General features: G+C 34.1%; 1 protein-coding gene across 4 annotated transcripts in view; it reads left to right on the plus strand.

The window, feature by feature from the left end:
* Nucleotides 1-17,213, plus strand: part of LOC128234225 (5'-AMP-activated protein kinase subunit gamma-1-like) — a 221,045-nt gene that overhangs the window by 55,319 nt on the left and 148,513 nt on the right. For 2 of the 4 annotated variants that reach the window (XM_052948325.1, XM_052948334.1), the window contains exon 2: nt 10,246-10,949. The exons of the other annotated variants lie outside the window; for them this stretch is intronic. In XM_052948325.1, coding sequence (XP_052804285.1) covers nt 10,743-10,949 — 207 coding nt within the window. In that variant the 5' untranslated portion in view covers nt 10,246-10,742. The remainder of the gene's footprint in view (nt 1-10,245; nt 10,950-17,213) is intronic. 4 annotated transcript variants of the gene reach the window in all.

Here is a 17,213-nt window from a genome sequence, read left to right on the forward strand (position 1 = left end):
AAATGCATTAAATCAGACTATTCAATCAGAGCGGTATTTATTGATATAATACCTGTCAATAACAACAATTCATTGTGCAAGGTTCATGCTAAGTTTGATGACCATTCAAACATTATAAGCTCAGCAACTTTTTAGAATGTTGAACTTATTGTATGAGGGCTGTTCATAAAAGTTATGGCAAATTCTAAATATGATCAGTATGTTTAGCTTGAGAAAATAAAAGGATACAGTCAAAACATATACATTTACAGGTGTCAAAAACCATTGAACATAATTTCTTCTTTCAGAAACGTTTATATTTTGAAACATTGTTCGGTGTTTTACTTTCATTTGAAATGTATATTTAAGATGATATTCGTTATATTCAAATTGTTGTTGATATAATTAATAACATTACGATTTGTCCCCAAACTTTACAAACACCCTCGTAGTTAAGAATGTTCCAATCATTATGTGTTATTCAATCAGTATACATATACAAATATGTTTACTAAAACAAAAACATGATGGAGCTCTTTAATTAAGTTTTTTTAACTTAGTAACAGCAAATTTTTCTCCTTTTTTATGTTTCGCCAAGTTTTCTTGCCTTGGATATGCCGCCTCGGCTCAAAGATTTTATTAATATATATTGGACAAAAAATTCTGTGTACAACTATGATTGATGAGGAGGAACTCGGCAGATTTATTCCTCAAGAGGACTGAAATGTGATTACTGAATAGGTCAGAAATAAATCCCTTTTCAATTATGTAAGAGATATATTCTAAAAACTGGGAAAGCTTCATTTTTAGAAGAATTAAGACATGTCACTGTATTGTGCGAGTCCATTATGCTGATTTTGAAAAATAGAATTCATATTAGGCTTAACAATATTGAGAACTATTCACTTTCCTCCTAATAAGGTTCACATCCACATCTCATTTCAGGCATCTCAACTACAATGTAACTCTGATCCCCCTGTTCCTCCCCTAGCTGTGAAGGCTCTTCTCTTCCTCCTACCCACACATATGCTGCCCCCTGTTCTTCCACTGCATGTAATCCTTTCCTTTGCCTCTTCCCCAGAATTCTGCCTCCCATGTCCTTCCTTTCCCTTCATGTGTCCCTCCTCTAGCCCTCTTCCTCAAACTGTGCTCCCACTTGATTTCCCCCTGTATATCCCGTTAATCTTGCTCCAACTACCCCCTGTTCTCCCCCTGTAGACCCCCTTCCCTTTCCCCACCCACAACTCTCTCCCTATTTTCCCCATAATATCCCATTTTCTTGCTCCAACTCCCAACTCTCCCCCTGTTCTCCCCTGTAGACCCCCTTCTCTTTTCCCACCCCAACTCTGTTTCCCCCTGTTTTCCCCTGCATATCCCATTATCCCATTTTCTTGCCCAACCCTCAGCTCTGCCCCCCCTGTTCTCCCCTGTGTAGACCACTTCTCTCCAATCATAATTGTTAAAATATAAACATATAAACAAACTATTTTCTCTCCTAGTAATCAACCTATTGGTAAATGAATTTTGTTCTCATCCTGAAAGATGAGAACCTAAGTTGACTGATATCTGAAAATATAATAATTTTGACATGTCCTTAAAGTTTGACTTCTGTTAAAAATCATTATTTATTATCACTTTAAGACAGTTTTTTTCATGTTTCAATAATCAATTAACTTCCTACAATGAATTGATAGTTTTGCAATCAATTGGAAAAAATTAAATTAGGTTCCTGACAGGCTTTGGAATAATGTTTGTCAATATTAAATATTCTGAAATTAATTATATTTACTTGAACGAGAAATCAATCTGAAATAATTTATTTCTACTGATATTGAGTTTAATTCATTTAATGAACAGCTTTTTACACAAGATAGCAACTACTGTACTCAACTTTATCGATGAACTAAGTTAAGAGAACAGCTAGAATTTTTTTAAATAATACAAATTGATATTTCAGATAGGGTCTCTATTTACCGTACTTGTCTTTATTGAGTTCGGCTGAGGTGAAATGCTGGAGCTCCTATCGACCACCTTTATTTGCTGATTATGTTTCTGAAGGGGCAGAACTTGGTTTTTGCATTGCCATATTTATACAGGTTATTTGAAGTATAAATATGTCCATTGACAAATTGTATAAAAAAAAAATTGTGGTGGGTCCAGGGGGTGCGAGGGGTGCGTTGGGAACCCAGGGAAGGAGCACATATCCACATACTTAATCAATGGGCCCAGCCCCCTCTAACCCAAACCCTGGTCTATCCCTTGCATGTCAAGTAATATTTTTGATTAATTTTGTAACAATTTTGAAATTCAAGGAAGTTTATTTTAAGACTGTTTAGGATCTTAAATGAAATATCAGAAGGCATAAATAAATAATTGTATGTTTCCACAAACCCGACCGACTATTTGTTCTCCCAAACCTACACCTTTTTTTGCCAATGTGTGGATCTTTTTTGAAATGTTCTAAAAAATGTGCATTTTTAGCTAGACTATTCGAAGAATAAGGAGAGCTATACTACTCACCCAAGCGTCGGCGTCGGCGCACCCCTTGGTTAAGGTTTTGCGTGCAAGTTAATATCTCAGCAACTGCTTGAGGTATTGCATTGAGACTTGATACAATGGTACTCAACCATCCAACCTACCTAATTAATCAAGTTAGATAACTCTTGTTTGCATTTAATGCAAAAAATAGGCCTTTATTTGACTTAGAAATTCTGGTTAAGGTTTTGCGTGCAAGTACACATAGGTTAATATCTCAGCAACTGCTTGAGGTATTGCATTGAGACTTTATACAATGGTACTCAACCATCCAACCTACTTAATTAACCAAGTTAGATAACTCTAGTTTGCATTTAATGCAAATAATTGCCCTTTATTATTTGACTTAGAAATTCTGGTTAAGGTTTTGCGTGCAAGCACACATAGGTTAATATCTCAGCAACTACTTGAGGTATTGCATTGAGACTTTATACAATGGTACTCAACCATCCAACCTACTAAATTAATCAAGTTAGATAACTCTAGTTTGCATTTAATGCAAAATAATTGCCCTTTATTATTCGACTTAGAAATTCTGGTTAAGGTTTTGCATGTAACCACATTTAAGTCAATATCTCAGCAAATATATCATGTATTGCATTGAAACATTAGATATGTATTCCCAACTATATAACCTACTAAATTAATGAAGTATGGACTTACACTTTTTTTAATATAATGCAAATTAGGGGCCTTTATTATTTGACTTAGAAATTCTGGTAAAGGTTTTGCATGTAAGCACACATAGGTTAATATCTCAGCAATTACTTGATGGATTGCATTGAGACTTTATACAATGGTACTCAACCATCCAATCTACTTAAATAACCAAGTAAGATAACTCCAGTTTGCATTAAATTAAAATAATGGCCCCTTTTTTATTCGACATAGAAATTCTGGTTAAGGTTTTGTATGTAACCACTTTTAAGTCAATACCTCAGCGAATACATTATGTATTGCATTAGAACTTTACACACAGGCTCCCATCTATTTAACCTTCTTATTTAATCAAGTAGGATAACTCTATCTTTTATAATATATAATTTTTGCCCCTTTATTATGCGACTTAGATATTCTGGTTAAGGTCTTGCATGTTATAGCAAACATAGGATAATATCTCAGCAATTATTTGATGTATTGCATTGAGACTTTATACAATAGTATTCAACCACCCAACTAAATTGAATAACCAAGTGAGATAACTGTGTTTTGCAAATAATTGCCTTTTATTATAAGACTTCTCGTTAAAACTTTGAATGGAACCACATTTATGTTAATATCTCAGCACACCATGTATTGCATTGAAATCTAATCTAACAGTGATCCATGCATGTTTCGCCAAAACTTTTCAATCCTTACATTGAAAAGTGGCGGAATAGTCGAGCGCACTGTCTCTGTGACAGCTCTTGTTTAAAGTGACACTTGCAGTGGCGTAGCTGCCGTTACGCACAATATGCCCATGCGTACAATTCATTGCACAAGTCAGAAAATATTTGGGGCCAAAAGTGCAATAAAATCTGAAGGGTAAGGGGGATGAAGCGTTCGCGGGCCCGCTTATTTTGAATATGTGAGACAATAAAATCTAAAAAAATCCTATTAATCAGTAAGAGCCTCGTTTACCGTTTAGTTGAAGGAACGCCTTTTTTATCCATGCACTATACAGGGCCAGTTATACAAGTTATACACGCCTGGTGAGTAGTTTCCCTTATTGTTCAGTCATAAATGAATCGTCGATAAATGCTGAATATAAATATACCGAACGAAGTCTACAAAGCGGCAAGTTTCAAAATATAAAGGACGCCAACCTTGAACCACCTCATCTTGACATGTTCAAAGAAAATCTTCAAACAGTTGACAATGCTGATAAACTAAACTCTTAGCTGTAAAATGGGAACATTTCTATGAGTTTTCAGACCTCTCCAAGGTGGTACATTTTGTTTAGGTTATTTGTGAAACATAATTTAAAGTTTACCTGCCCCGTAGCATCTGATATAAGAGGACGATTCAGCACACATTTAAGATAGAGGTGTCTGTTTTAACTGTTAATATTCATGATATATTTTGATTTAAAATATCAGATTAACAAATATTCTCTACAGATATTGACAAGATCCATTTTTCAAAATTGTCGAATATACTGCCAGTAAAATATATGCTTCATGAATGTTCACGACTCGGTAAAAGGTTGATGGCACACTGCAGCTTGTGTTTATACTTATTTCTGGAGTATACCTTTTGTAACATTACATTACGATGTTAAGGATCTTTTTTATATACCCCGAAATATGAAATAGAAGTTTGTTTTGTGTTGAAAATATTAAGTGAGCTGAGGAAAACCTTTTAACAAATGTTCATATGCATTTTCATTATTTAAGACAATTACCATTTTTTAATTTCCTACGAAGCCGTTTTAGACATAGCATTTTTGAATTGAATATTTAATAGTTAGATGACATTAAGTGAATTCTTAATGATTAAGAATGGGCGGAGTGAGCTTAGCGAACAAGTCCTTCTTAATTATTAAGAATTCACTTCATGTCATCTAACTGACTTAGAATACAACCTCATTGGCTGATACATCGTCAACGCAAATTCTGACACAGGAAGTGTGTACTGGATGATTGGCAGTAGGCGGAACTTTAAACACGCGCGGAAGTTGAAATTGATAACGATTAAGTCTACAACTTAAAGACTGCCTATCTGCAATTTCATTGGCTTAAAATGTAGGATGTATTCTAATCGTTGATTAAATGCTGATAATCCTGTACTAATAAATTTATTTTGCTATACACTATCATTCTGACCTATGACAAAACCGAGAGCTCCAGGGGGGTGTCCCGCCCATTTCACCCACAATTGTGCGTATACTTAGAAACGGCCTAGCTACGCCCCTGACTTGTACTTAAAATCAATACATACACATTTATAACAAACATAAACATTTGAGTGATAAACCTTTTACAACTAAATATTGTATTTATGAAAATTATTAAATGCTGATAACAAGATTGCAAACATGTACTGAACATGTTAATATTATTATATATATATATATATATTTTTTTTTTATTTACCCTGATATAGGTTGGGTCTCAATAAAACAACAATATATAAAAGAGAAGATATTTATACCTTACTACCTACTGTCCTGTATTATTTTTAAGTTGTTTGTGGAAACAAAGAACTTTTCTGGGGGGCCTAATGGAGATCGTAATCTAGAAATGTAACTCTCAGGGTGATATAAATGGACAGGGAGTGGGTGGGGAATGTAATTACACAGATGCATCTGATTATAATGAGGTAGAGAATGAGTTTGTTAGTACACGTTGATGATATGTTAGTACACTTAGTATAGAGAATAGAGATCTTTATGATATAGTCCTTGGCCGTCTGTCAGCACATAGTTGGCGCCTCAACGTTGGTTCCATGTTCTGGTTATAAAGGACTTTGTATCATACTTGTGGTACATTAATAAGTCAGGTAGCCGCACATCTTAAGATATATAAGAACCCATGGCACACATTCCATGAACTTGGAGTCCATAGACAAGTAGCTATCAATTATACATATATGTGCACATGAAAAGACACATGTGAAACAGTTGTTTATAAGAAGGGAAATTATTGCCAAAAGATAGCAAAACTGGTATAATGCTCTGTTCTCAACTTTAAATAGTCTTGAATGTCATAGCTGAAGGTCAAACAGCATTCAATCTGATAGTATTAGCTGGTTTGTTGTTTTACGAAAACATTGAGGTAATTGATAGCCTTTCTGTCATTGTTGATCGATGGGATGGTCTCGTTGGTCTTGTTGGTGTACGTGCGCTTAAAGTTGACATGCAACTTTGACGTGGCCAAAAATAATAAGTTGTTCAAGGTATTCAAATGAAACACATGCATGTTGCCAGTGAATATAAGTACTTAGACACATTGTGTAGCAAGGCCCATAACTCTGGCTTTAATAATTGGTGGGTTATTCCCCATGTCGAATTATGGTTGCATAATGTTTGCAGTGCTCTATGGTAACCAATGGTTCAAACTTAAGCTTCCAGCTATCTGTTTTTGAGCTATCAAGCTTTGGAGAAAAGTTAAGCTATAAGAAGAACTAACTTGTAGCAAGCAGTGTTATTTCGAAACCAAAAAGGCAGCAAAATTTCATTAACACAATACAACCTTCACCTTTAGAAATATAAAGCAGGTGTCTGGCTAAGATCCCAGTCTATATAATGTTAGTAGTTCATACCTTGTAGACAATTGAAGTATTGTTGTTGCTGTTATGTTTATCATTCCATAGCATGTATATGCCATCACTGTTTGTGATGAAAAGAATGTCTGATGCAGATTCACCCATGTTCTTCAGAGTCCCTGTTTTATTTCTATACGAACAACAGTATTTACATGCAAATTCTATACAAACGTAACTTTTCTGTTGTTAACAATTTTGATATCATTTTCGTTACTTATTCTTTCCTTTTTAATGATATTTTTGATAAAAAACAAGAATATATGGATTAAACATATTACATGGAGATATCAAGTTTACACTGACTCATTTGATTGACAGTTAGTTGAGGCGAAAACAATGACATCAAAATTCTATACAAACAAAATGTTTCTGTCAGACGGAATTTACAGCAATGAATGTCCTTAGAAGGAAGTTCATCTCTGTATAGATTTAAACTGTGAGGGCTGTTCTTCAGCCTATTTACAATATGACAGCAGCTATATGGTCATCATTAGCAGAAACTGATGAAGTAAAAATACATTTAAAGTTGACGTTTACATTAAAAGTAAGTGTCTTTTGACAGAGCTGTCAAAGTTTCCTATTATTTTCTGTAGAAAAAAAATAAATACATTATTGATGATGAAAAGGCTGATTTTCTGTTTTATATAAAGTGGGTGAAATAACTTGAAATAGCAGCTGGGTATTTTGTTTTTTATAAGATTTATTCCTGCAAATGAAATAATATTCCATGTTTCTGTCTGAAGTTATAAGATTGTTGAAGTTCTATTCTTGCATGCCAAGAATAATGCATGAATTAATCTTCTGGCAATAACAGTTGTGTACATTAAAGATGTGTACCATTTGTTTGATTCGATTTACTTATTCTTTGTAAAGATATCATCAGGTCAGAACAGACATTTTGTTTCAAAAATTGTTGTTTATTGCCTTTGTCTAGATTGCAGGTTTTAAGTTGCCATTTAAGAAACATTTGGATTTGGTTTCATAATTGAGATCTGTAAGATTTGATTGTCCAGCTTACTGCAGTGGTTAGCACACTCGCTTTTCACCAAGGCGACCCTGGTTCGAATGCCAGCCTGGGCACATGCGAGTTTGGTTTGTGGTCACCAAGCTGGGACAAGTTTACTTCTTCTGGATACTCCAGTTTCCCAAACAACCAAGCCATATTAGGCCTGCCAGTGTATGGCTTATCAGTACATTGATAACCAGTAGCCAATAGATAATGAGCCCCTATAAGTACCCTTACTGCAAAGAAGATTATTGGAGAATATTGGAAAAAATTGACCTATATATTTCAAATTTTTTTTTCTAGTATTTTTTTTAGTTTGATCAGTTATTGATCGATTTAAAGTTGGAAGGAAATTAAAATTCCAATCCAGTAATATGATTATTGTTCTTTTGTCTAATTTTTTTTGGGCAGACTATTTATAAACAAACACAACTCATGTAAATAGTTGAAGATGATTCAATTTATATCATATTAGACTTATACACTGAAATTGACACCTATATATTACAAACTTTATTTTAATCAATTAGAGATGAATATAAAGTGTCCAGGGTATTTAATTTCAAATCCAATGATCTAAGTTTTATCTTAAAGGAAATTTAAACAATAAACAAATATTTACTGAAGGAATCATGAATCGTATGATAATGTAAAACCAGGATTTTTTTGGGGTTAACAAATAGTGTTATTTCACATTATTTTTTAACTAATAAATCAACTATGCATGTTTTTTGTTCTTTAAATAAATTAAAATTCAATCTATAATTCTAAAATCTGAAAAACATAATACTCTAAAATGCATGGGCAATTAGGACTGCATTCTTATGTAATTCTCTAGATGAGAGAACATGTTTCAACTGCTGTAAAACTGGGTCATGTCGCATAAGATATTATTATGATCTGTATCCATAACTAAATACAAATTTGATAAACCAATGTAGGAGCACATTTTAATGCATTAACATTCCATTTTTGCAAACAGAAGTGACAAATGACATGTGTTAATACAAGCCAGACTCTCTTTACTGCAGTGTAAATCAGCCATATTGACATCATCATCATCAGTCAGGTTTTGAACCATGACCTTTGACGTCTTTTGGGCGTGATCAATAGGATATATTTAAATGATATTTATTATTTGTAGTGCAAAATAGTGACCTATTTTGGAATTTTCCATAGAAACAAAGAGGCAAGAATGCCCTCAAATATGCGCTGTGAATTAAATTGAACGCGTGTTTTCACCCCAGTCACATTCAGTTGCGATATTTTGAAAATCTGGGAATAGTAACATAGTCTATTTTCCCGAGTAATATATTTTTGGATGTTTATACTTACAAATTATAATTAAAATGCATTCATTGCTAAAAAAATAAGCAACTGATATGTCAATAAATTACCATAGACAACGGTAGTGCATTTTGGCAAATTTATGCCAGAATCGATTTACGTAGGATCCCTTCGGCACGAATCATGCGGTAATGGATAAAGGGGTCATTTAGAGTAATTATGAGGGAATAGATGACGGCTCATCATCGCGCAATTATGCGGTAAAGGGTTAAATACTTATACAGCATATAATAAAAATATTATTTTTTGTTTCGGTGTAAGATCTCAATTTATTTCCCAGCTTTAACACCACTTGTGAAATATAGCTTTTGGTGCTTATTCACAGTGCAGTTTATTATTATTAACCACTGAAACAAACAATTATCTTCTATATAATATCTAGTAAACAAGTAAAACTAAATTGTAGGTAAAATATTTTTATCAGAAATGTTTAAAAATAAAATGAATATAGCAAATGGTTTAAAAGTAAGGAAAGAAATTATTTTATAATACAAATTTAATGTATCGATATATAATGTAAAAAAATACTTCAAGTTCTTGTGTTTTAATGTGTTATTTTTGTAAAATATATGAATACAATAACATTTCTAAGAAATAATAAAAACAATACTTTTGACCTTCACATTTAATGATAATATAAATAAGAGCTCTCTTAACTGAAAGTCTCAAGTTTCTCCTACAGAAATATATCCCATTCTTTATGCTATCTAAATATGGATATTTACAATTAATTATTAGATGTTACTATATATATAATGATAAAGAATTATATTTAGATATAAGCATCATTAAGAAATCGCTGCTCAGGTGTTCGTTTAAAGCCGAAGAAATGTGAGAGATACTTATCATATGATACTGAACACACAAGCCAGAATTAACTGAATTTCCAGGATTTTTCTGTGACATGTATAATTAACAACAACACATGTAGCTCTTTTAACAACAGCAACCGCTGCTTTTTCCAGGATATTTCTGCAGCTTCATTTGTCACAAATGTCAAAGACATTAAAAGTAGCACTAAAATTTATAAAACAGCAAACTCCTTTAATCTAATGATCATTTCTGTTTGAGAAGGAATAAAAAAGACCTAACAATTATTTTTTATCTTATTTGTTATTTTTCTTTACTTAAAGGGAAGGAAATTAAGACAATCATGATTATAGAATAATTACATTGGCAGTGGAGTTGGAATTGTTGTAGTGATCGGGGCAAAAGTGGAAAAACACCACAAGATCATCAGAATGGAAAACGGGTAAACTGTACACAGGATTTCTTGGATAATTTATGATGTTGCCAGAACTATCGTGAATATTTGTGTGCAGTCTTTTGTAATATATGCATTAATGTTGATCATCAGACCGTCAAAAATAATACCGATTTTTTAATGAAGTAAGAAACAGAGGAGGTTTTGTTGGCAGTCGTGTATTTTAGTGTGTATATATATATATATATATTGTATATAAAGAACAACAAGTTTATTTGTATGCCAACAGATTTTTGGGTATTTAAAATATCTGGAAAATAACTTCCATTATAATAGAGATTTTAAATCATCGGGAATAATACAATTAAACCAATACAAGGGATACAAGAATAAAAGAACAATAACGAGCAAGAATACTCGGTAAACATGGATTTCCTTGGGTCGACTTTGAACAAGTTTCGTCCACGTCGGCGGTCGATGGGAACAATAATTCCGACGCTTCAAGTGATCCCGGACAATGATGAACCAGTCCACCATTTTGCACCGGATGATCCAGAGGACGAGACACGTCTTATGCTTATCAAGAAACAAAGCAAGCGACGGGGTTCGTGTCCCGCTCCTAATATAGCACAGGTTAGTTATTGATTGGTTACTTTAATGAGGACAATGTCTTACACGTTTATGATGTTGATGATGCAGTCCGTATGTCAGAAACTTCGTAATGGAGAAATAAATTGAAATCCTAGCAAAGTCAGTGATCAGGGCACTGCATCTTTAAAGTTGGCTCAAAAACCAGGTTGGCAAACTGAGTTCTGGCTCATGTTTACAAACTGTTGATTTGTGGCTCAATGTTTACAAACTGTTGAGTTGTGGCTTATGTTTCCGGTGATCAACCACGTGTTTGCACCGTAAACATGCGTTTGCCAATTTTAAGATATCGGACAGGGTTCGCCGCCCTCCGCCATTTTGTTTAAGCGTCTCGGTAATACATAATCAGGAATGAAAGTATATTCTCCAGGGACATTGAAAGACAAATGTGAAAACAGAAACGATATATTTAAAGAGATTTTTTTTTACAATAGAATTTTTTTACGATAGAATTTTTAAATTTTTTTTTTTTTTATGTCTAAAAAAAGATTAGGGTCGGCGAGAAAAAAATAGGGTAGGTCGTGTTACCGGAAACACAGGGTTTTTTTTTTGGCCTTACTATGGTTTCACAGTTTGCAAAAACACTTCATTGACATATTATGGCTTCACAGATTTATATCCTTGATAAGATCAATGACCTTTAAATTACCAATCAAGCGATAATTGAAATGGGTATTTGTGTTAATTGACATACTGGTCTCTTGTGGTAAGTGTCAGAAACTGCCTGATGTAGATGATACATGGCACAAGATCAGCTTGTAGTGAATTTACAGATGATTTAGGATAGGCGGTTGGATTTTTTTTTTTAAATAATGAAAATCCACAAGAACCCACGATATTGCCCTTTTTCGAAAAACCATGAAATTTCAAGCCCACCAATATAAATGATTTCACAGTAACTGATTTTTTTACTTTCAATACATTTTCATCTGTTGAATTAGACTTTGAATTCAATTGTTTGTAAATTTGTGTCCCAAAATAGACAAAACTTTTGTAAACTGTTAGTGGAAGGAGCCCGCATTAGTGCCAATAGTTTTGACACTACTGAGCCCTGATGTATTCTGGGCTCTTGTTTTTAACCTGCGACATCTGTGTTATTCATAGCTTTTCTTTTGGAACAGTCTGCAAGTTACCATTAAAGCTGCACTCTCACAGATTGACCGTTTGGACAACTTTTTTACTTTTTGTCGTAGAATGAGCCAATTCTTGTGTAAATATCTGCAAACCCGTGATACAAGACTGCTGACAAAAGATTTTCATATTTCTGTTTGAAAATTAATCTTTTATTGCAAAAAGTGTTTTAAGAAAAATGCATAAAACATCTATTTTTGAACTTAAATATGAAAATCTTTTGTCATATCATATTTTTTTGTCAGCAGTCTATATCACTGGTTTCCATGCATTTTCACAAAAATTGGCTCGTTCCAAGACAAAAAATAAAAGTTTTCAAAATGTTCAAGCTGTGAGAGTGCAGCTTTAAGGTGTCTACATGAGAAATGCATAAGGTGGAGTAGGTTAATATTTCAATGTCACTTGCCTGTTCATGGGTGTATCCCCCAGTGATGGTATAAGTCTTGTAAGGTTGCCGTGCATGGTGCACAGACAGAAGACAGAGCTACCCATCCCCAAATTTCTTGACAATCTAAGGCGCTTACAACAGGATCAAGATGGCTGTGATTTTTAGTGGTGAGGCGGGGGATTGAGCCAGTGTGACCGTGGGTTGTCAGACAGGTCTCTTGGTACTTGACTACCGATTATTGTCGGTGCTGCCTGTGCATTTCTCGCATTCATGTGACAGCTTTAATATTTATTAAGCATAATGGTATATTATGTATGAGAAGCAATCAACATTCCCCATGGCAAAGAGACTTCTGCACCGTATCACTGGCTTAGCATCATAGCTGCTATCTTGAAATATTGATAAATTTGTAATATTAAAATTTTCAAGACAAATGTTACTCCATCTAGCAGTTTATATGTTTTATATGCAGTGACACCCATCTTTCCCTGAGCCTTTGTAAATTCAATTTAATGCCACTTGTTTCTTTACAGAAAGCCAGAAAAAGAATAGTAATAAACAGCGCTGAAATTTGATTTGTTGAATTGGCTTGTTGTCATGCAAACGCAGATTGACGCCGTAGAAGTGCATTGGGAGTGCAATGATCACTCAATACAATCATTATAAACATGCAGTAAGAAAAAAAACCTCATTGTTAAAGCCATATATGCCTTGAATAAGGGCAGTAGAGATGCAGTGTCATCTCAAAGAACCACGTACAATTGCAGTAGAGCGCAACTGATAACCATTGCATTCGCGCTGCAACCTCTGGGGGCCCCCACGACTATCCTGTAGCATTGTAGGAGACCTAGCTCTTCGCTAGTACTGTTACCTCACAGTGATCTCTGCACTCTTATCAGAATGCCGAGCGATGGCATTTGTTTTGAGCATGCCCATAGTGTGCGCCGTCGCTCAGCGTTCTATGTGATCCGAGCGTGTTCATTTGCGGTGCAACTGTGCTGCCGTGGTGATGCTTGTGATTCTATTGGCACAGATGGGTGTTCTGGATTTTTCTTAAACGCTTTGGGAACATGGCCCTAATGTGACAGGGGTTAAAGAAGCTTACACAGTGAACCAATTTTTATTTCCATGGAGTGAGGAAAAACACATAGACCTTGTTCCAACTGAAAAACTGATCATTAAATGGTTCATTGTCTGTATTAATGAGGTTGTCTATACTAAAATCGTAATCGATGGATTGGAAGCCAAATCATTCCATCTTCTTTTTTTAAGTGGTCAACATTATATTTTGTTCAACTCCAAGGCAGGATTTCTAAAGTTTTCCAATATATTTATTTCAGTAAATCAGCAGTCAGTCATTATTGATTTTAATCAGGTGAAGCATATATATGAACAGTGGCTGGCCCAGTTAGTGGGTAGTTTACACAGTTTAATGTAGACAACTACTAAACTTAAAGATTGTTGGTATGTACTTACAGTTGCATCAAACCATATATTTTTGTAAGAACATACAACAATCTTGAAATTATTTTATGTAACTTTCTTAGCTTTCGCCTCTCAATATATACAATTCCAATGTCTTTTAAGGGGCTTCAGAAAATAGTTTTCCATTGAACTTCCCAAAATTCCCCCAATTCTATTATGGTTTCACTTTGTACTTGTTGACTGTTTTTTATCCTTGGTATATTTTTGTATTATTGGATTTTCATTTAATGTGTCTTAAATGCTGGTAAACCTATTCTGTGTCAACAGATGGTTCTATTTCAAGAAAACAAAAGTGACATTAATTTTTAACTATTTGTTTGTCCTATTTGTAAATTGTGACACAAAAATTACATCAATTGGATGATTATGATATAGAAACACATTTATCAATACTATATATGGACTTACGTTACTTTATTTTATAGACTAGTAATGTTTAAAAGAGTTTATTTTTATGTAAATGAAGGATCATTACTCCAACTTTATTTTTTCAAATCAATTACCATTACTCCACATTATTTTTCTAAGTCAATAAATGACCATTACTCCACATTATTTATCTAAGTCAATAAATGACCATTACTTCACATTATTTTTCTAAGTCAATAAATGACCATTACTCCACATTATTTTACTACCTCAATAAATGACCACTACTCCACATTATTTTCCTAAGTCAATAAATGACCATTATTCCACATTATTTTACTAAGAGAATAAATGACCATTACTCCACACTATTTTACTAAGTCAATAAATGACCATTACTCCACATTATTTTACTAAGTCAATAAATGACCATTACTACACAGATTATTTTTCTAGGTCAATAAAAGACCATTTCTCCACATTATTTTTCTAAGTCAATAAAGGACCATCACTCCACAGATTATTTTTTTAAGTCAATCAAGGGCCATTACTTCACACACATATATTTTCTGAAGCAATCAATGGCCATTACTCCACACACATACATTTTCTGAAGAAATCAAGGGCCATTACTCCACACTCACATATTTTCTGAAGCAATCAAGGGCAATTACTTAACACACATATTTTCTGAAGCAATCAATGGCCATTACTCCACACACATATATTTCCTGAAGCAATTAATGGCCATTTCTCCACACACATATATTTTCTGAAGCAATCAAGGGCCATTACTCCACACAAATATATTTTCTGAAGCAATCAATGGCCATTACTCAAATCAAGGGCCATTACTCCACACACATATATTTTCTTAGTCAATCAAGGACCATTACTCCACACACATATATTTTTCTGAAGCAATCAAGGGCCATTACTCCACACACATATATTTTCCTGAACAATCAAGGGCCATTACTCCACACACATATTTTTCTGAAGCAATCAAGGGTCAGTATTCAACACATATTTTTCAATTTTAAGACAATCAAAGGCCATCCACATTGTATAGTGATCAATTGCAATCATATTTATTACCTGACTAAAATTAATGGTAAATTGCTTTGTGTTTGGTGGTATTGTTTCAGATGTTTTTATGGGCATATTGCTCTGCTCACCTGGGGGCTTTTGTTGCTTTATCATTATCCCATCTGGAGTCAATCATTTAATTGCTTCTACTTCAGTCCATCAATATGTACTACGGACATTACCAGAAACATTTCAATCTGGTAATGTGAGCATGTGGTATGATTTAATATGCTTTTAATTCTTTAATTCTTCAGTACCTGCATCTGGTACTTGCTGTTTAAGTGCAGTACGGCCTGGTCAAGTGCAGTCTCGCCTGTTCAAGTGCAGTACAGTACTGCCTGATCAAGTGCAGTACCACCTGTTCAAGTGCAGTACCGCCTGTTCAAGTGCAGTACCACCTGTTCAAGTGCAGTATCTCCTGTTCAAGTGCAGTACCCCCTGTTTAAGTGCAGTTACACATAATGCAACTCACATTTATAATGCCATTTTCTGTCCCTTTAGCTGTAACAGTACCTGTGAATCTGATTGTCATAACAAAGTTTGAGGGGGTATAAAGTGTGAGCTTGTTAGTTGGTTGGTTGGTCAGGTGGTCAGTTGGTTGGTCAGGCAGTCTGTTGGTTGGTCAGGCGGTCACTTGGTTGGTTTGTTTTTACTCAGATGATATTTTATAAAAGAGTCAATGAATTTAAAAGATTGTTTAGTACACATGTTTAACACCATGTTATACAGACCATGTTCAACTTTGGTTACATACCACTCATATTTAACAGAGTTATGATATAAACTTGGAATTTGCCAAAAAATTGTTTGGTAAGCTTAGTGGTTAGTGCACTCACTTCTCACCATGGCGACCCGGGTTCGATTCCCGGCCTGAGTTTGGTTTGTGGTCACCAAGTCGGACAAGTGGGTTTTCTCCAAGTAGTCTGGTTTCCCCCATAACACAAGACCACACTTGCATAAAAGCGTGCTAGCAAGAGTGATAAATATAATGTTGTGGTAACTTGCTACACAATCATTGTAAAATAAATAAGTTTAAACTAATTTGCCAAAAACACAATTTCCCGACAATAACTCATAAAAGGGTTAACGGATTTAAATTATTTTTGGTACACATGTTAAACGCCATGAGATACAGGTCAGTTTGACTTCGATTACAAACCATTTATTTTTGACAGAGAGATGCCTTCTTTTAAACTTAAAGGATTTAAGTTATTGTGGTTACATTCAACCAATGTTTGACAGGGTTATGCCCCCTTTTGAAAGAAATACTTGACCAATCCTGTTTCCAGATGGCATGTGTGGGTATTTGTCAATCCTGTGAGCGCATTTACTGTACTTAATGAGTGGAATATTGTGCAGCTTCTATAAGGCTGATAAAGTTTATGTTTAACATAGAGATGCCAGATGCCAGGATACAGTAGTCAGGGCCATAAATCTGTTATTGACTGATTGAGATAAATATTAAATGAATTTAATTAATCAATACATTACAAATTTAACCTTCTTATAATCCATCTGTTCACGATTTTTATCAAGAAAATTTTGACTAATAATCTGAGTTTTTTGTGTACCTAAAGAATATGACACCATTGTATCCAACAAACATATACCCATTATAGAAATTATAGAACACCCTCATTGAAGAGGAAAAGTTTATTTTCCCTTGTCTCGCTGACAGTACTCGATATATAATTATGTTCTGTCTTCTTGGAAATAAAACATTTCATTTCCTTTCTTTTCTATTTTCAGGTAAGTCAGATCCTGTTTATTGTCTGGTTTCAAACATG

The sequence above is a fragment of the Mya arenaria genome, chromosome 1 (genome assembly GCF_026914265.1).
Source record: "Mya arenaria isolate MELC-2E11 chromosome 1, ASM2691426v1".
In the NCBI taxonomy this organism is placed as follows: domain Eukaryota; kingdom Metazoa; phylum Mollusca; class Bivalvia; order Myida; family Myidae; genus Mya; species Mya arenaria.